Below are 18632 nucleotides of genomic sequence, written 5' to 3'. Positions count from 1 at the left end.
AACACAAAGGAATCAAGATAAGAACATTTAAATTTGAGTAACTAAGATATTTTCATAAATATTTAAAGAGATTAATAACAACAAAAGCAAAATATGGCATATTAACTATCTTCACATCCATCAGTAAATGAAGAATTAATCAGTATTTAATTTTCAATTCATTTCTACGATTAAAATTTAAAGTAATATTTAAATTGAAATGATCAAAATAGTGTCGTAAACATCGAAAGAAATTAACCATAATGAGAATACGACAAAATCAACATCCGATGAAACATTTTCGTTTGATTGAATTAAATTGTATTTAATAAAATGTTTATCTTCATAATGGATATTTTTATCAAATCATATGAAATAACCTAGGAAAATATGATGTACAGTAGCCTAACCTAACAAACAAAATGGAAGCTAAAATCATCATAGCACACTTTGACACCTGATTGATGTCAGTCTTCTATCGGTTAAGTTCATAATGGGTGGGATGTCAATGAATGATCCCACATTCAAGTGAACTGTTGATAATAAGGTTGCATTTGTTTTTCCCTCGGGACACATCAGTACTTCGTACAATATGTAAAGGAAATATTCGATCATGATCCGTTCGTCTGTGATCATAGCTGATTGTCTTGCCAATGACACTATTTACAATAACATTACATGGTTCTTTTGTGCTACTGTTCCTTTTCGCAATGTAGGATTTACAATGTTTCTGTATTTTCTTTAAAGATACTTCCTTGCGAGGGTTAAAATGAACAAAAACACGAACATTAATCATAGTTTCAAACTTACTAAACTGGCGTAACCTAATCCTCTGGTTACGGCGTCTACAATTTTTTCATTGTGTGAAAATTAACCTCATTAACAGATACACAATCAAATCTATGGTTACTATACTTCACTTTGATGCCAGAAAGACCACTAAATGTTGGATAGTCAGTACCATTAACAAGATTGGCATAAACAATTTTCAACTCTTCAGAAATCAATTCTTCCTCCTCTTCTGCTTTATTCCATTTGGATGAAAGTTTAGTTCTACTGCTCGCTACGAAATTCCCTTCAGTCACAGTGTTTCGTGTAGTTACTTTACCATTAAGGGACATTTCTGAATCATTCTCTTGGCAGTTTGTGATACGACTAGAACATGACACATATTTTGAATCACTTTCGTCAGACATTGCGTACATACAATTTATTTTTGTACTTGAGATAATGGTATCATAGACAAAATCACTATTTGTGTCATGCGTGCCCGCTTCCGTATCACCTGCATTTTTCAAAATTTATAAACTGTTTAATTCAAACTGATCACTCTGATGGTCATGAATACCACATGATTTAGTTGTCTTTCTTTGTAATGGGACTGGTTTCTCCACAGCTTCGGTTAAATTTCCATCCTCTTTGCTAATAATCGATTCGCTAACAAAAACATCAACATTTTGGAGTCTGTTCCTTGAATAATCGGTGCTGTTTACTGTTTTGCTAGACTTGAATGTTACCTTCAAACTATCGCAAGAATCGTCTGAAAGCTTATCAGATAGGACTTCGTTAAAACTGTGATCCAAACGCTGACAACTTTGGTCTATTCTGGAGCAAAGTCTTTCCTCCCATTGGTCGAATAGATTCATTAACTTACTTTGGTACACATGAAATACATTTTGTAACTGAGTCTGGAAAATGTCTGCATACTTCATGAATTCCTCCTCAGAATTCATATTAATTTTTGTTACAGAAAAATTATGTTAGCTAAAGTATCATGGAATGCACTTACTAAACGATTCGGTACAATTCCAATTTTCCGGGTTTACGGCACCATTATAAAACGACTACAGTTTACTCAAAATTCATTCACTGAGTTTGTTAACCATAAAACAAGACCATTAAAGTATTTTTAAACATATTTAATTGGTCTTTTTAACTTCATATTATTGACGAATATATCAAACATATATCAATGTAAATACTACATCTATAATAATAATGTATCCATTTAAATTTATTCTTCTTTTTCTTTTTCGTTCTTTTGCATGGCATGACACATTCCGCCTTTTGTCGCCAACCAAACTACTAGTTACTGTTGTAGTCCACTTGTCTGTTGTTTGGTTCCATTAACCGAAACCACTATATATCTGTTACCTACGCTGAATCCGTCTTTTGATTCCGCTTAAGTCAATCTGATTCTTTTCAGAGATTCTATCTTTTCATTCGATGAAGGATTCAATCTTTTGGAACAAATCATTCCGGAACTACCCATCACTACTTAAAAAAGATAAGAATCAGGAGTTTTAATACCTATGGTCTCATATTTCCTTCATAGAAATAAGGAAGTTAAACGTGTTTGCCTGTATATAAGGCACTCCAACTTACAACATGCATTAAATTCTTTTATATTAAGTTTTGAGTTAAAAAAAAAAAAAAATCAATGCATATTATAAAGACTATGAGAAACTAAATGTAGAATCGCATTCACATCTGAGAATGTATATAGTATAATGCGCTCCTAGACAAAAGCATGCATATTGGAAAATAATATAAACAGAATGACTGTATCCAAACTACATTTAATGAGTCACTGAACTTACGTAACTAAAATGCTGTTATGTACTATAAGTAGGGGCACGAGTCTTTCGCACTAAGAATTTGAAAATTTTCGTTAAATCGCATTTTCCAAATAAAGTTTCGCATTTTGTGCAGCTCTTGTGGAAAAGATATTCCCTGACATTTTTAAAATTGTTCCTTTTATTCATAGATCACTACAGAAATAAATCATTGATTACCTAAAAACAAAATACATTGAATATTTCACTTGTAGAAAATTTCATATATATATAAAAATCAAACTGAAGAAAAATTTGAGTTAGGGTAAACTTACTATGAGTAGGAAAGTTTTGCTGTCTTCTGAAAACACATATTCACATGTTACATTTAAGCATTAAACATAAGCATGTTACATGTTTCCACATTTTCCTCCTTCATTGTTACCAGTCCATGCCACTGGATAGCTAATTAAAACGGCTCCTCTCAGTCTAGCTGCGATGGTAACAGCTAACGTGCAACATGTTCTCCATAGCCGTGCCCGAATCACCTAAAATGCACCGTTCATGACATATTCTACCGTTCTTTCAGCGAAAAACTGGCGTTTCTAAATTAATAAAAACGTATTTTTAAAATTTTGCGTTATTTCGTGCATTGTTAAAAATTTTGTGCTCAATCGTGCAATGGAAACCAATGAAAGTACACACAAAATATCATAAAACGTCAAGAAACTGAAAATTTCTTAATTCTGACACATTTCGTTTTATCGCGCATTGCGAAAAACTCGTACCTCTAACTATAAGGAACAAAGGAAGACATCAAACAACTCACAGTCCAGAATACTTTTTGAAACTGAAACTAAAATCTCTGAAATCTGCAATAGTGTATAAACTAATGAAGAAAGAAAGAAAGAAAGAAAAAAAAAGTTTTTCGGTTTTCTATCAAATCAGAAATGTCCGTTTTTCTGTTTTCTACAAACCGGTTTTGGCCATTCCTAGTACAGGGTTCCTACTGATCTGGAGAAATCTATTTCCCTGATTTCTCCGTGATCTTCCCCTACCTTTGGCAGGAAATTTCCTGAGTTTCATGACAGGTGTCGGATGACGTTGACATATAAATAAGGAATAAATAACGGTGAATACTTTTATATGAGAACATTTATTCTTTAGAGACAAATAATAATAAATTGCTCATACGTACATTTCACTTACCACCCATAAAAATCTGAGCAACGTTCCATACTTTGATCATTAATGGTTGGTTAAGCTAAAATTGGTATAGTATTAACGTTAGGAAAAATATACTTTATAAGATTTCACTGACTTTCCCTGATTTCCAGTCTTTTTCCCTGAGTTTCCTTGACCTGCACCATTTTCCCTGATAAGTAGGAACCCTGTAGTATACTGTAAGTCGCACTCCAATTTTAGAATTATTCTCAAAACGAACGCCTAACACAACGGCAAATAAGATTTTTTTCTTCCAATTTAACAATGTACTCTGATTTTATAGCACTTCAAATGTCTGTAGTTTATTGACAGATGGGGATTGATTTAGATTGAATAATTTCATTACACAAAATGAGAATTTACAGAAACCTAACATTCATTCGAATGATCTCAGTGTACTGGGTGAAAGAATATATAAGAATATATAAAAAAGACCCTACCCCTCCTTCATGTCTGTAACTTAAAATGGGAAAGCGTCCTCCATGACGAAAATTGGCAGCAGCTATCAACGTTTCATCATCAATGCTTTTTGGTACTACTACGGCATTAGGATACGTAGGACATACCTGCAACAAAACAACTGTCATTAACTATAGATTTACACTTGTGTGTTCTGTTAAAAGTTCTCAAATAAATTATTATTTTTCATAAAAGTATGCAGCAAAGAACATACACAAGTGATCTGTCAATCTCACCTCACAAAATGTATTATTATCCTTAGCATACCGTGGACAAATGAACATTTGGCTCCTTCTTGGCCACACATTTGGCTAATATTTGCTCACATATTATATTACTTCAACACTCTGTCGACAACAAACGCAAAAGACAATTGTGCGATTTATTACACACAATTACACTGAACAGATTAACAGTAACATATTAAATTATCGAAGCTCATTATTTGTTTCTTTTCTTTTTTCTTTTAATGAAATGAAATGAAGTCTTTCAGTTTAACGTTCCACGCTTATGCCTGTTAGACTAACGGAGACGGATGATTAAAGCAAGTGACTGATGATGGAATGAGAGTGTGGGAGGAAACGGGAGTGCCCCGAGAAAACCCATGGACATGATATTGGCCACCACAAATTTGGCCGGGGATCGAATCAAAGACCGCTTGCACCAGACGTAAGCGCTCTACCACTGAGCTACCGTACCCCCTTGAGTTTTGAGTCCTTATGTAACACCAATGTTATGAAGGACGGGACATGCTTTTAAAGTAGGCTGCGAACATGATCGGGGTGTGAATGTGGTGCTATTCGCAGGCACATACAGACCGTGCAACATCAAACCTCAATATAGGCCGTTCGCCATCACAAAATCTCGCCTCAAACTCCAACAGAGCTGGATTACAGGATCATGCCACCATCCCCGATTTCTGTGTGACGTGGAAAGGTGAGTTGTAGATACCTAGTCTTACCATAAATACTGTCCGAACTATTGAGGGTGGCTATATTTCCGCCCGTACAAGCGAGCGATGTCAAGTACGATACCATGAAGTATGAGTCATTCCCAGATGAGCTGAAGAAGTGTAAAGGTGTCAGTGTTCAATATGAAATGAGGCGAGTATAAAAATCGTGTGGCGATGATAGCGTTACAAAAGATAGGCAAATTTCCAGGGGAGATTTTCAAAACCTTCCAGAAGCTGCAAATTAGTAACGATTTCGTTTACCACACTATCCAGCGCTTTGTTGAGACTGGAACTGTGAAAGATCGCCCGCGGCAAGGAAGACCATGCACAGTACGAACACTGGAACTCGTGAAAGCATTAGCCGCGAGTGTCCGACGAAATCCAGTTAGGAAAGTCAGTTATGGCTCGTGAGCTAAAGATACCGAAAATGTCTATGTGTCGTATGTTAATCAGTAACCTTGGACTCCATGCTACCAAACAACGCAAATATCTCCTGACAAGTGAACTGAAGCGGCATAGGCTCCTAAAAGCAAAGCGTTTATTTAAGTGCTAAGCAGCAAATGGGTACCCTCGAATCCTTTTCACTGATGAAAAGATTTTCAGTATTGAGGAGACCAAAAATGGAAGAATATATGTTTCATTCTTTAGAGAAGTTGTGAAAAGGCTCCAAGGATCCAGACGAGTCAGCATTCTGCCTCAGTTACGGTGTGGTGGGGAGTGAGCCACGAGGGCACAACGGAGTTCTTTTATGTCAAAAGCAGGTAAAAACGCCACCCAAAGTGTACCAGGGGACAGTGCTTGCGAAACTAGTCAAGAATCTCACCCATACCCTTTTCCGTGAGTAGAACTGGAGCTCCCAGCAAGACTCAGCTCGAGCACACAAGGCACGGACACCTCAGCAGCGGTTGGAAGCAAATGTTCCGGAATTCATTTCTCAGCCGGACCTAAACCCTTTGGACTATAAATTGTGGTCCAAGCTTCAGGATATGGCTTACAAGAAGAGACAGCCCAATATTGAAAGTTTAAAGTGGTCTCTTCAGAAGGCAGCTGCAGATTTTCCAGCTGATGTCCAGTTAATATAATTGGTGAGTGACCACACAGACTTAAAGACTGTGTGCATGCTAATGGTGTCCATTTTGAATAATTACTTCAGTTCATAATGCATCCATGTAGCTCATGTTATTTGGAAAGTATCTCTAATCAATGTACTTAAAACTTTGGAACAGTATTTATGGTAAGACTATGGAGTGAGGAGCGAATGTTCAAAGTGAGAAATTACCACTCAGCACAATTTTAAATAACATTCAATATGATGAAATGCCATAAAAGTCAATTTTGTAAGACCATAAATTTAAGCAGCACCTCAACTTTTCACAGTTGAAATTTCGGTAAAAAAGTGAGGGTATTGCGGGCTAATACGGTAAATGGTTACGCTTGAAGATGTGTTTCTTTCCATCAATTTTAGTTAGCAAAACGCTTAATGATGATTAAATTTCTTCTCTGGTTAAATACTATAGACATATTGTGTTGGATAACCATTTCCCACCTTGCTGAACTAGAAATGAGATTATGACTTTTGCTTTTGCTTTTACGTCTTAATGCAACACTGAGATTTTTATTTTAAAGTGACATCCGAACCATTCTTCGGTTTGTGTTTGAGACACTGTACTCTCCTAACAGGATTTCAATTTCTGACTGACCTCCTGAATAAGGAGGCGAAGAGGAATGTAATGCTCTCGTTAGTCTTTTTAATCTTACACTAGAGGCTCTCACTTATTGAGGCTCCTTTACAGAATTTAGTTACTATATAAACTACACGAACTGACATAAAATAAAGGGGTACTTCCGGTTGACGTGGAAAGTTGAAATTTTGTATGACTGTAGCTTTTTGGGACTAACCAACAGAACAAATTCCAAAAGTGAACATTTTTTAGTTACAGGGGGCTAAAGGGGGATTAAGAAATTCTCCATGTTATTGAAATGGGCGGTTTTTTGGACCTTTGATCTCATATTTTAGGTACATGGAATAACACCTTGAAATTTGGTATACTTGTGCGTTTTCGTTAGCGTTACCCAAGAAAATCACCAAAAATAAAAATTTCCAAGTTTAGGTTCGTCTTAAAGGGGAACTGAAAGATCTTTTCCATGCTACTTACATGGGACATCTTGTACACCCCAAAATGTTTAGGCACTTCTGGCAGGATTAGAATGTTGAAATTTGGCATGATTGTAGCCTTCCGGGACTACCTACAGAAAAATTGCCAAAAGTGAATATTTTTAGTTTTTAAAGGGTTTCAAGGGGGTATGAAGAAATTCTCATGTTATTTAAATGGGCGTTTCCTTGAAATACAAAATCTTATTTTTTTAGATAGCTGAAATAGGAAAAGATACTTGAAATTCCGTAGAAATTTAAGAGGGTTTAAGAGATACGAGACCGTAGGCCGAGCAAACGCGGGGTGAAAGGGGGTCTGTGGGCGGAGACCCCAGCTAGATAAAGGCTAGTATATATATTATTTGTTTAATAAGTCATGATAAGAGTTTTGAGCCCTTATATGAAAAAAAAAAAAAAAAACAACAAAAAAACACTACTGTGGGAATCTTAAAACTACGTGTCTAGGAGTGAAAAAAAAAAAAAAATCAAGACATAATGCATCGTGTATGCTTATTTGGAATACGCCAAATGACGGATTTTTTTTACTTACTATAGGTCTTTTTTTGACATTTTTGTTGTAATCTTTATTGTATTGTCATTGTAATCTATCATTACATATTTTTATGTATGTTAATTAACCTTTTATTTACTTCTATTTTATATTTTAGATTTGGTATTTTACATTTTCTACGGTGCAAGACACAAGATCTGTTCCATTCTTATGCTATGAAATCCCAAAGTGATGAAGTTCAACCGTACAGATCATGCGGAGCTATATGCCCTCAATCACTTCTTTCGTGAAGGACACATACCATATACTTTTATTTCTCAGCGGTCTGGCTACTTACAACGAGGACCTGATTGTGGAACCTAATACCTACCCAAAATCAACATTACGTTCTTCATCAACACCACCGCCAACAAAAACAACAATAATTGGCATTTACACTTTCGCTATTTTCAAGACTCGTTACGTTATGAAATTGTATTTAATCATTTTACAAGGATATAACTAATTATTTTGTTTGGTCACAAACACTTGGTTATAAACACCGTATGACTTGCATAAGAAAAGGGAAATTAAATTACTATATATTATATATTTTTGTTTGTTGTTGATATTATTGGTTGATAAGAATAGTTCTTAGTTGCTAAGAGGTATAAAAATATAATAAAGAAAACAAAATAACCGATATAACGATGTACTATATACAACGAATGATAACTAATGCACAAAATTTACAGAAGATAAATAATAAATTAAATGAAATATATAATTCAGAGGTTGATTCGTTTATGTTGAGCAGAAAAATGTCCAACTGTATCGCGCATGCGTAACTGAACACCGTGGTTATACAACGTAAGCAACAGTATCTCATTAGTCACGCAGTAGAGAGATGCATCGAAAGTGGGATTTATTATGACCCTTTCGGACGCTAAGTTCATGACGTCGAGCATAGTAGAATGTGTAGGTTGTGTCACTGTGAATCGTATTATACGGAAATATGCAGTACAGTTCTCGGCCCACCACACTGACGCGAGCAGCTAGAGACCAGCCTGCCGTGAAGAGGACCCCACTGTTATTATAGAAAATCACCTCACATAGTGTGCGATGGCTAGCAAATGCCGCACATCGCAGGCGACAATCAATCGTGCCATTCATAGGGATTTACGTCTGACGATCGTTCGCAAAAGCAACTTCCTGAAACCGTCATGTGGCTGAGCGAAAAGGAACTTCAAAAGTGTGTATGAACGTCATCTCGCGGGAGATCGGTGGACGTTTGTTGTTACTCTTGATAAGGCGTGGATTTACCTCACAGACTGTGGTAAAGTTCGTGCTATTACACATATATCTGTTGACGCCAAGGACCGAAGTACGTCCACCAGTGCACAGTGAGTTTCCCAAAAGGGTTCATGATTGTGGTCCGTTACTCCTACAGGGGCCAACTACGTCTCCGAAAGGTGGAGTGAAATGTCAAAATCAATGCTGCTTATTACTAGACTCGTCTTTTCTGTTTAACGTCCCACGATATGCCTGTTAGGCTAAGGGAGACGATGATAAAGACGAGTGAGTAATGATGGAAGATTTGGTGAAATGAGAATGTGGGGAAAACGGGAGTATACCGAGAATACCCACGGACACAATGTTGTCCACCACAAACACACTTGGGCGAGGGTCAAACAGGGGATCCCAGGCACCAGAGGTAAGTGCTCTCCCGTTGTACTTCCCTTACCACACTCATGTTCTAACTGAAATGTATCAGTATGAAATCCCAGCATTGCACGAACAAGACTTGAACTAGGTTGAATTGCACCAGGACAAGGCATCCAGCTATACGTCGAAAACATTGCTGGAATTTTATTGTCGTATGGAACGGGATTTCGGTAATTCCATTCTCTGAACATCCCTGTCAAGAGCCCGATGGGCTATTGTGCTTTTGAACTCCTCAACCAGCGCCTGTCCCATCGTCCGACCTGTGGAAAGCCTGTAAAGGGGAGTCGGATGCAATATCCATGGTTCAGCTGCAACTCAGTCTCTTGCAATGGAAACTCCGATGCCCGGTAATAGTCAGTAGAAGTGGCTTCAGATCGAACAAATCGATGGTGGACACGGCATTCAATAGGTAAATGGTACATTTAAGTTTGGCTTAATATAAATAAATCAACCATTGTAGTCTATATAATTTTACTTTGGTGTTTCATTCATGTTTATTATTTATTTTAACTGATGTTTCAAACGAACTGACTGCATTTATCATCAGTAGAGACCGGATGTTTAGGCATTAAAAACTTGGAAAATAGGCACTTAAAATTTAAAAAATAAGCACTAAAATGTAACTCGAAATAATGAAGATAAATACTCAATACAATTGAAAAATAGATTCAAGTCATAGATAATGTTCAAAGAATATAGAAACATACCTGTTTATTAATATCGTCTTTCACTATCTATCTACCTATATATATATATATATATATATATATATATATATATATATATATATATATATACCGTATATTGTAATATACAAATTGCTTATGTTTACAAACACCTAATATATTTCCTGTATATATGTGTGCGTTAGGTCGATAATTTTAAGTATCTGGTAAATATTTTGGCGAGAGACGCCTACTGCACCAAAGAGATCAGGCCAAAATTGCCAGCCAAAGAAGCACTCAACAAGAAAAGATCACTCTTAGCTAGCACACTCAATATTGGACTTAGGAAGAAGTTGGTCAACTACTAAATATACAGCATTATACCATATGGTTCAGAGACTTGGACATTACGGAAAAGAAATATTTGGAGAGCTTCGAAATGTGGTGTTGGAGGAAAATAGAGAAGATAAAATGGACAGAGAGAACAACAAACGAAAATGTTTTAAAACAGATAGGAGAGAAGAGGATAGTTATATCCAGCATCCTTCGTAGGAAGGCCAATTGGATGGGACACATCTTGCGAGAAAATTGACTTCATACCGCCATGGAAGGAAAGATGGAAGGGAAGCGATGAATAGGAAGAACAACACAGCTGATCGATTATTTGAAAAATAAAAGAAAATATTGGGAGTTAAAAGAAGTTGAAGATTGAGAAACGTGAAAAAATCATTTCCAGGCCCAAATCTAACATAGAAAAAAAAAATCCTCATTAGTCCCAGGACTTGCCGAAAAGGCAGAATACTTAATAATAATTTATATTATATAAATTATATATGTTCTCATATAGCCTCGCTGCTAAAAGGGACGTTAAACTCAAATTATATATTTTCCCAATGAAGGCTTATTTTGAAGAAAATGCACAGAATAGGAAACATTAGGTACTAAAGCAATTATTGAGGCAGTAAGGGGAGAAATAGGCAAAATAAAATTGTCTTAAATTGAAACTATAACCTCCCATATAAACTTTAAAACGTCATTTTTGATCATATCTTTGATATTCAAGAATAGGCATTTTGCCTAACATCCGGTCTCTAATCATCAGAGTAAGTGCCACATCTTTTAAAGCACAACTCTGATGATAAACGCAGTCAGCGCGTTTGAAACGTAGTTAAAATAAATAAAACACCAAAAGTTTACTTTGTTTAATGAACTACTTATTACCTGTTGTCTATATATCAATGTTATAAGTCATGGGAATAGTTCTTAGTTGCTAAGAGATATAACATACTGATATAATATTGTTGTTGCTAAGAGATATAACATATCGATATAATATTGTTGTTGCTATGAGATATAACATATCGATATAATATTGTTGTTGCTAAGAGATATAACATATCGAAATAATATTGTTGTTGCTAAGAGATATAACATATCGATATAATATTGTTGTTGCTAAGAGATATAACATATCGATATAATATTGTTGTTGCTAAGAGATATAACATATCGATATAATATTGTTGTTGCTACGAGATATAACATATCGATATAATATTGTTGTTGCTAAGAGATATAACATATCGATATAATGTTGTTGCTAAGAGATATAACATATCGATATAATATTGTTGTTGCTAAGAGATATAACATATCGATATAATATTGTTGTTGCTAAGAGATATAACATATCGATATAATATTGTTGTTGCTAAGAGATATAACATATCGATATAATATTGTTGTTGCTAAGAGATATAACATACTGATATAATATTGTTGTTGCTAAGAGATATAACATATCGATATAATATTGTTATATTATGACAATGTACTGTTCAGCGACAGAATACACAGAATACACTTTCGTGGAAGTTAAGTACAAATAGTATGTGTTATATATAATTAGTACTTTCTACGAAACAGAACGAATGAAAAAGAACACATTCATGTATTTTCTTCCGGGACCTAGTCATTTTTAGCGCTTCCGTAGACTTCCAGTTAATGAATTATAATTCAGAGACTATTTATCCGATTGATATGGTTAAGACCTTAGAAGAAGCATGGGGCAATTTTATGGTGTTAGTTTAATTGTAGTGTTGCCAACGGGAGGGAAATATAGGGGTAAAATTTCACGAACAATTAACTAACTGAATTTTAATGTTTTTTTTGGGGGGGTGGGTGGGAGCTGGCACCACTGTCGCCACATGGGTCCAAGTTAACTCAAAAAATTCTTTGGTGTGTCAACAACTCACAGTGAAAACGTGAAGCGATTGGCTGCCATACAAAGACAGAAAGGAAAAATTTCTCTCATCGTACACACGAAATTTTGACACTTTTTCCGCCTCATAAGCAAAAATCAATAGTTATGCACGTGCTTCAGCTTCCCTAACTATTCTATTGGAACTTTCTACGGTGCGTTGTGTAGACCAAAGATGAGGCTTTCAGATACTGCTACGTTTGTTCGAATGTAGCCAACAAGAGGGAAATTATACACGAAAAAGTGGGAAATCTTTCGAATTTTTCACCTATAATCGGGAATTAAAATTTTCTGTTGCTGGAAACACTACTATCAGACAGAAGCAAACTATCTTAACATAAACTTTGATACCCCACTAATATATCATAGACGTATCATGACGGTATCTAATAAACGAAGCATGTAATTAAAAAAATCTCTCATTCTACCTATAAAAAAAAAAAAAAAAAATCACAATTATGGTTCCACTCAGAGAACAAGGTCTGCTGTAAACCTTAACTGTACTTTCCCTAATTATCCAAGTAAAACTTTCTATGGTGTGTTGTGTAGGCCAGAGGCGAGGCTTACAGCTACTGGTATGTTTGTTTCAATGTGGCCAATAAGAAAAAGGGAAATTCTAGAGCGAAGATTGGGATATTTTTCGAATTTTCCCCCTAAAATAGGGAATTAAAATTGTCTATGGCTGGAAACACTGGTGCAAGACAGACGCGAGCTATCTTAAAATAAACTTCGGTACATCACTAATGTATCTCAGAAATATCGTGTCGATAGCTAACAAACGAAGCTCGTAATTGATTATGGTACAATTGTTTAAAAAAGAAATTGATTATAGTAAGCAGAGAAGTAAAAAATCAAGGTTTAGAACCTAAATTCGAATTTTTCGTGCGATCCCTAATTACCCGATTGTAACGATTTGTACTTTCTTTTGTTCAGTGAGGACTGATGTTTGACTGGCGTAAGTTGACTTGCGTTCGTACGTACAAGTACGGATTTATAAACAAATTTTTAAAAAATCGATTTTTTGACCGAAAAATAGGAAAATTTTAATTTCCCGAGTTGGCAACTGATTGTGAGTTGGTCAAACTGGTCTAAAAAATTAGGTATCCATATGAGGTATATACCTGACAAGTTCTAAGTAGATCTCTCTAAAGCAAACGAAGTTATACTGAAAAAAAAAAGACTAAAAAAGATAATTCGAAAATCAAAACTTCACGATTTTTTGACTTTGGGCTCAAATTTGAGAAAGAAATTCGACACTCAGAAAAAAATACCAACAGGATAAACTATGGTCCAATCATATTTGGCATAGAAAAAAATCATCTCGATATCTTAATTATAGCGTTCACATAGCAGAGGATTGAGTAAGTGACAACTCCATATGTTGCACTTTGGACATTAGGTCCTGAAAGGGTTAAATGAAATTACCAACATGAAACTTACAAAAGCGGCGCAAGTGAATGGCGATCATTACTCCTATACACATGTAATACAAAGAAACTTATTTTTTGTACGATAGGTTATTATAATACAGGCAATACTTACACTGAAATCTTTGTTTACGTAACTTATTCTCCACTCGTCTGATTGGACAACCTTAGAAAATTCAGTTTCTGGTCGAAAAGCAGTCCACCCATCTTCCAGAATTTGGTACATTGGTCGGTAGAAGAAAGGGTAGTGGTTTTTCGGATCATCTGCAAAGGAATTTGAAACAAAATTAAAGATTTATTAATTAATTAAAAAAAACTAAATAGTACAAACGTACGAAATTTAAAAGGGAGGAAGAGAGAAACTAGATGGGGTGAAGATGGGAAAGAGGACTAAATGGAACAAGAAAATATAATACAAAATAATATTGCATTATTATTTTTATCATTATTAATGTTTTAACTAATTGCAATTATGTATGAATTAAATTTAGAATGCGAGTCAGTAGCAGATTCCGCCCAGATCCGAGTCAGCCCAGATCTGTGTCAATTGTATTAGTAATAAAGTAATTAACAAACAAAAGATTTTTAAAAAAATGATCATTATAAAATAGAAACTGAATGAAACTCACTACAACTTCCAGTTCCTCCAACTCTGGAGTGAATTTTATAATGGAGTAGATTTGTGATATTAATTATTTGTAGTAATTATTTTGACTTATTGTTTTAAAAGTTTGACGGCCACCATCGAAAGGTTAAGTTACAATAAGAACCTCGTTGTTTTCACTGTACACACATGTTTATATAAATTGTATAATATTATATTGTTATAATGAACTTCATTCAATTTACTGCATCCTTGGATCATATACGTGATATTAAGATTTGTAAATTGGCAACCATAATTACATGTTTCTATAGTCAAAATTATAAAATTCATCAAGAGTATAAAAACAATTGTTTAAGCTATAACTTTTAAGTGATTTCTTGAATTTAGCTATGTTGTTTTTGTTCTTTTTTGCAGTGAGTAACATGTAATTTCTTATCCATATATGTTTCACCTTTTTTATACATATTACTTCTATGTTGATCAATGTAAAAATCATTTCTTCTAAGGTATTATATATCTTTATTTAATTCGAAGTCTTTACAGTTGAGCTTTGTATATACCATTTCATGATACATACATAAACTTTGTACTGGTAAAATACGAAGATCCTTACATAGCTATCAGCAGAAAGGTCTGTTTTTTCTTTTTTAAAAGCATAAAATCCTGACTTTTTAAAATTTAGAAACGATGTGTCTCATTTTCTATTACCCCAAAATACGGTACCACGAAATGTACCGTAATATAAGGCTTTAGCTGTTAGTGAATTTATTTTTTCTTGATAGTTCTTACGCGAAGACCCTTCCCGGGGCTGATATTTTCTCTGATCATAATCTTGTGCTGGCCGAAGTAGATATTCAACTGAAAAATGTAGGCAGAAGAAAAGTAGGTAACAAAATGTTGAATAGTTGAAAAACGAGGAAATAAGAAATGTTTTCGTTGAAAAATTCGAAGAAAAATGTTCAAAAGAGGAAAGAATAGGCGCAGGTAGTAACGCACGGTGGGAACATATTAAACGTTGCTTACAGCAGGCTGCAGAAGAAGCAGTAGGTTACCGCGAACACAAAACTGCTAAGAAACCATGGGTTACAGAGCGGATGTTGCAGAAAATGAGGGAGAGAAAGATGTGGAAACAGGTTGATACAGAAGAGGGCAGAAAGATGTACAGAAAGTTAAATAATGAATTACGAAGAGAAACAGACAGAGCGAGGGAAGAGTTTTACAAAAGAAAATGCGAGGACATAGAAAAATTAGAAAGAATTGGGAAATATGAGGAAATGTACAAGGAGGTGAAATCTATGGAATTTCGGAGGAAACAAGGATGTATTATGATGGCAGTAAAAAATAAGAATGGGAAGATAGTCAGCGAGAGAAATGAGGTCATAGGAAGGTGGAAAGAATACGTTGAAGACTTATATGAGAGTAGGGATAGACCATGTAGCCTAAATGTTGAAGTAGACAATGAAGTAGACGAGGATGATAAAGGATTTAGTATTCTTCGGGATGAGTTGGAAAAGGCTATATCCGAGATTAGGAATGGAAAGGCAACCGGAATAGATAGCATACCAATCGAATTCATTAAAAATATAGGAGACAAAGGAAAGAAAGAATTGTTGCGACTATGCAATGAAATATATGAAACAGGAGAATGGCCAAAAGACTTTCTGAAAACGATCATGATACCGATGGCAAAGAAATCGAACCCAAAGAGATGTGAGGACTATAGAACTATTAGTCTCATCTCATTCAGCTAAAATTCTGCTCCGAATACTGAACAGAAGGTTATATGAAAGAACAGATAAAGATGTTGAGGAGGAGCAGTTCGGGTTCAGAAGAGGCAAGGCACAAGAGATGCAATTGGATTATTAAGGGCGATCGGTGAAAGATTTATAGAAAAAGGTAAAGAGCTGTATGTTGTATTTATTGATCTAGAAAAGGCTTTTGACCGCGTGAATTGGGAATTGTTGTTGGGAGTTCTAAGGAAGATAGGGTTGGAATGAAAAGATAGAAGACTCATAAGAAACTTATACATGAACCAACAAGTAAGTGTGAGGATAGGGGAAGAAATAACGGAAGAGAGTGCAATTGGCAGGGGAGTTCGACAAGGATGCTGCCTCTTGCCAACACTATTTAATGTCTATCTAGAAGATATAGGGAAAAAGAGCCAGCACGATGATGATGGTATTTCGGTAGGAGGTAGAATGATTAGATGCATAAGATTTGCAGAAGATATGGCGCTTCTTGCAGAATCTGAAAAGAAAATCAATAAAATGTTAGAAAAAATGAGGAAGGGCTTTGAAGAATATGGGATGAAAATAAATGTTACAAAGGCAAAAGCCATGGTGACTGGAACGAAGGGGTCTGTGGCAAATATAAAAGTAGGAGGGGAGAAAATAGAACAAGTGAATAGTTTTCGATACCTGGGTAGTATTTTTAGTAATGACATGAAGTGCGAACGTGAAATAAAAGCAAGGATAGGAATGGCGAAAGAAGCCTTTAGGAGGAAGAAAAGTCTGTTTTGTGGGACCTTGAATAAAGAGTTGAGAAAAAGACTCATAAAATGCTTCGTGTGGAGTGTTGTACTGTATGGGGCGGAAACGTGGACATTACGTAAAGGTGACGAAAATCGACTGGAAGCCTTTGAAATGTGGGTGTGGAGAAGAATGGAAAGAATTAGTTGGGTCGAGCGGAAAACGAATGAGAGAGTGTTAGAAATGGCGGGTGAGAAAAGAACACTTTTAGATAGTATTAGGAACAGGAAGAGAAACTGGTTGGGACATTGCCTAAGAAGAGATTGTATCATGAGGGACGTCCTAGAAGGTATGGTGGCGGGAAAGAGAGGGAGGGACGAAGGAGACTACAATTAATGGATGATATTAAAACAGAAAGATCATACGCGAAGACGAAGAGGTTAGCGGAGGACCGTGGAGCATGGAAACTTCTCAGCTGCGGCAAGTGACCTGCCAATAAAGGCAGAATACCTATGATGATGATGATGATGATGATAGTTCTTATTGCACAGCAGAGACGACTTAAGTTAGAAATAAGGTTATTTATATGTTTCTCTTAAGTGAGATTATAGTCAACTGTTTCTCGTAAGAATGAACGGCAGTTTATCTTTTGTTATTGAAGCAGAGATCATGGTAACCGAAATGTTCCTGCTGTGATGAAAATCGTTGGTATATGACTTACTGATACTGATATTGTTATTTCTAAGCCACGTCGACATTCCTTACATTTGTTTATTGAGTTTCGCCATCAAATTTTCGTTCCCCCAGTAAACCAAAATGCCTGTCTCGTCTAGCTATAGCGTCAAATTGAATGCCCTAATACTTAGTTCTAGATCCTTCACATACAAAAGGGACAGCAAATGCCCCAACAACGAATCCTGTGGCACGCGATAAATACAGGTGATACATTTTTCGCCTAATATTTTTTTTTTACTTGCAGAACTCAACATAAAGGTTTAGATTTTTATTTAGTTTATTTTTGTTGATGGGAAATATTTGTTTACCGAGAAAGGGCCTCCTTCTATATATATTGTCGAATTGCTTTGTCACATTATCAACTGTTCTTATTGCCTCATAATTTATAACTTACGAAATGTTTATAATCATGGTGATATTCCTTAAGTGTAATATATCCTGTCATAATTGTTGAAGGTATTGTATTGGTTTGTGATAATTACGCTAACGAGTTTGTTGTGTTATATTTTAAAACTACATGCTTGTTAACAGTAATTAATTTTTTTAGCGTAAGAAACACATTTGTAATAATACTGATATAATGACTGACTTACATGTAATGTTACTTCAGCGCGTGTTTTTTTAGCCTATATTTCTATTGCTCGCCGGAGTGCAGGGCTTATATACTTTGTTTTTCAATTCTTGCACTATTATAATGGCAATATCTAATTCCACGGAATTCGCTGTTTCTTTATAAAACTGATACACACGATTTCCGAGGCTGAATCAATCTCTGGAACTTACTGACTTAGAAGAACAAGGCTGCTGTTATCCTGCAATTTATAATCACTGATTCCCCTCTTTTCTGGCCTAACATTAACAACCTTAGATTATTATTATTATTATTATTATTATTGTTTGGATGTTAAAATCCCCTTTCAGGAGAGTGGGTATG

At 35.3% G+C, this 18632-nt stretch overlaps 1 protein-coding gene across 8 annotated transcripts in view; it reads right to left on the bottom strand.

Moving 5' to 3' along the window:
• LOC145693628 (myotubularin-related protein 9) overlaps positions 1 to 18632 on the bottom strand; it is a 148552-nt gene that overhangs the window by 66435 nt on the left and 63485 nt on the right. For all 8 annotated transcript variants that reach the window (XM_081769801.1, XM_081769806.1, XM_081769809.1 and 5 more), the window contains exons 4-5: positions 14004 to 14152; positions 4199 to 4324 (exon numbers count right to left, since the gene is read on the bottom strand). In XM_081769801.1, the coding sequence (XP_081625927.1) occupies positions 4199 to 4324; positions 14004 to 14152 (275 nt within the window). The remainder of the gene's footprint in view (positions 1 to 4198; positions 4325 to 14003; positions 14153 to 18632) is intronic.

Source organism: Thermobia domestica, chromosome 8 (assembly GCF_964235325.1).
Source record: "Thermobia domestica chromosome 8, izTheDome1.hap1.1, whole genome shotgun sequence".
Lineage (NCBI taxonomy): Eukaryota > Metazoa > Arthropoda > Insecta > Zygentoma > Lepismatidae > Thermobia > Thermobia domestica.
The sequence above is the reverse complement of the archived record's forward strand: the minus strand, read 5'-3'. Positions and strand labels throughout refer to the sequence as shown.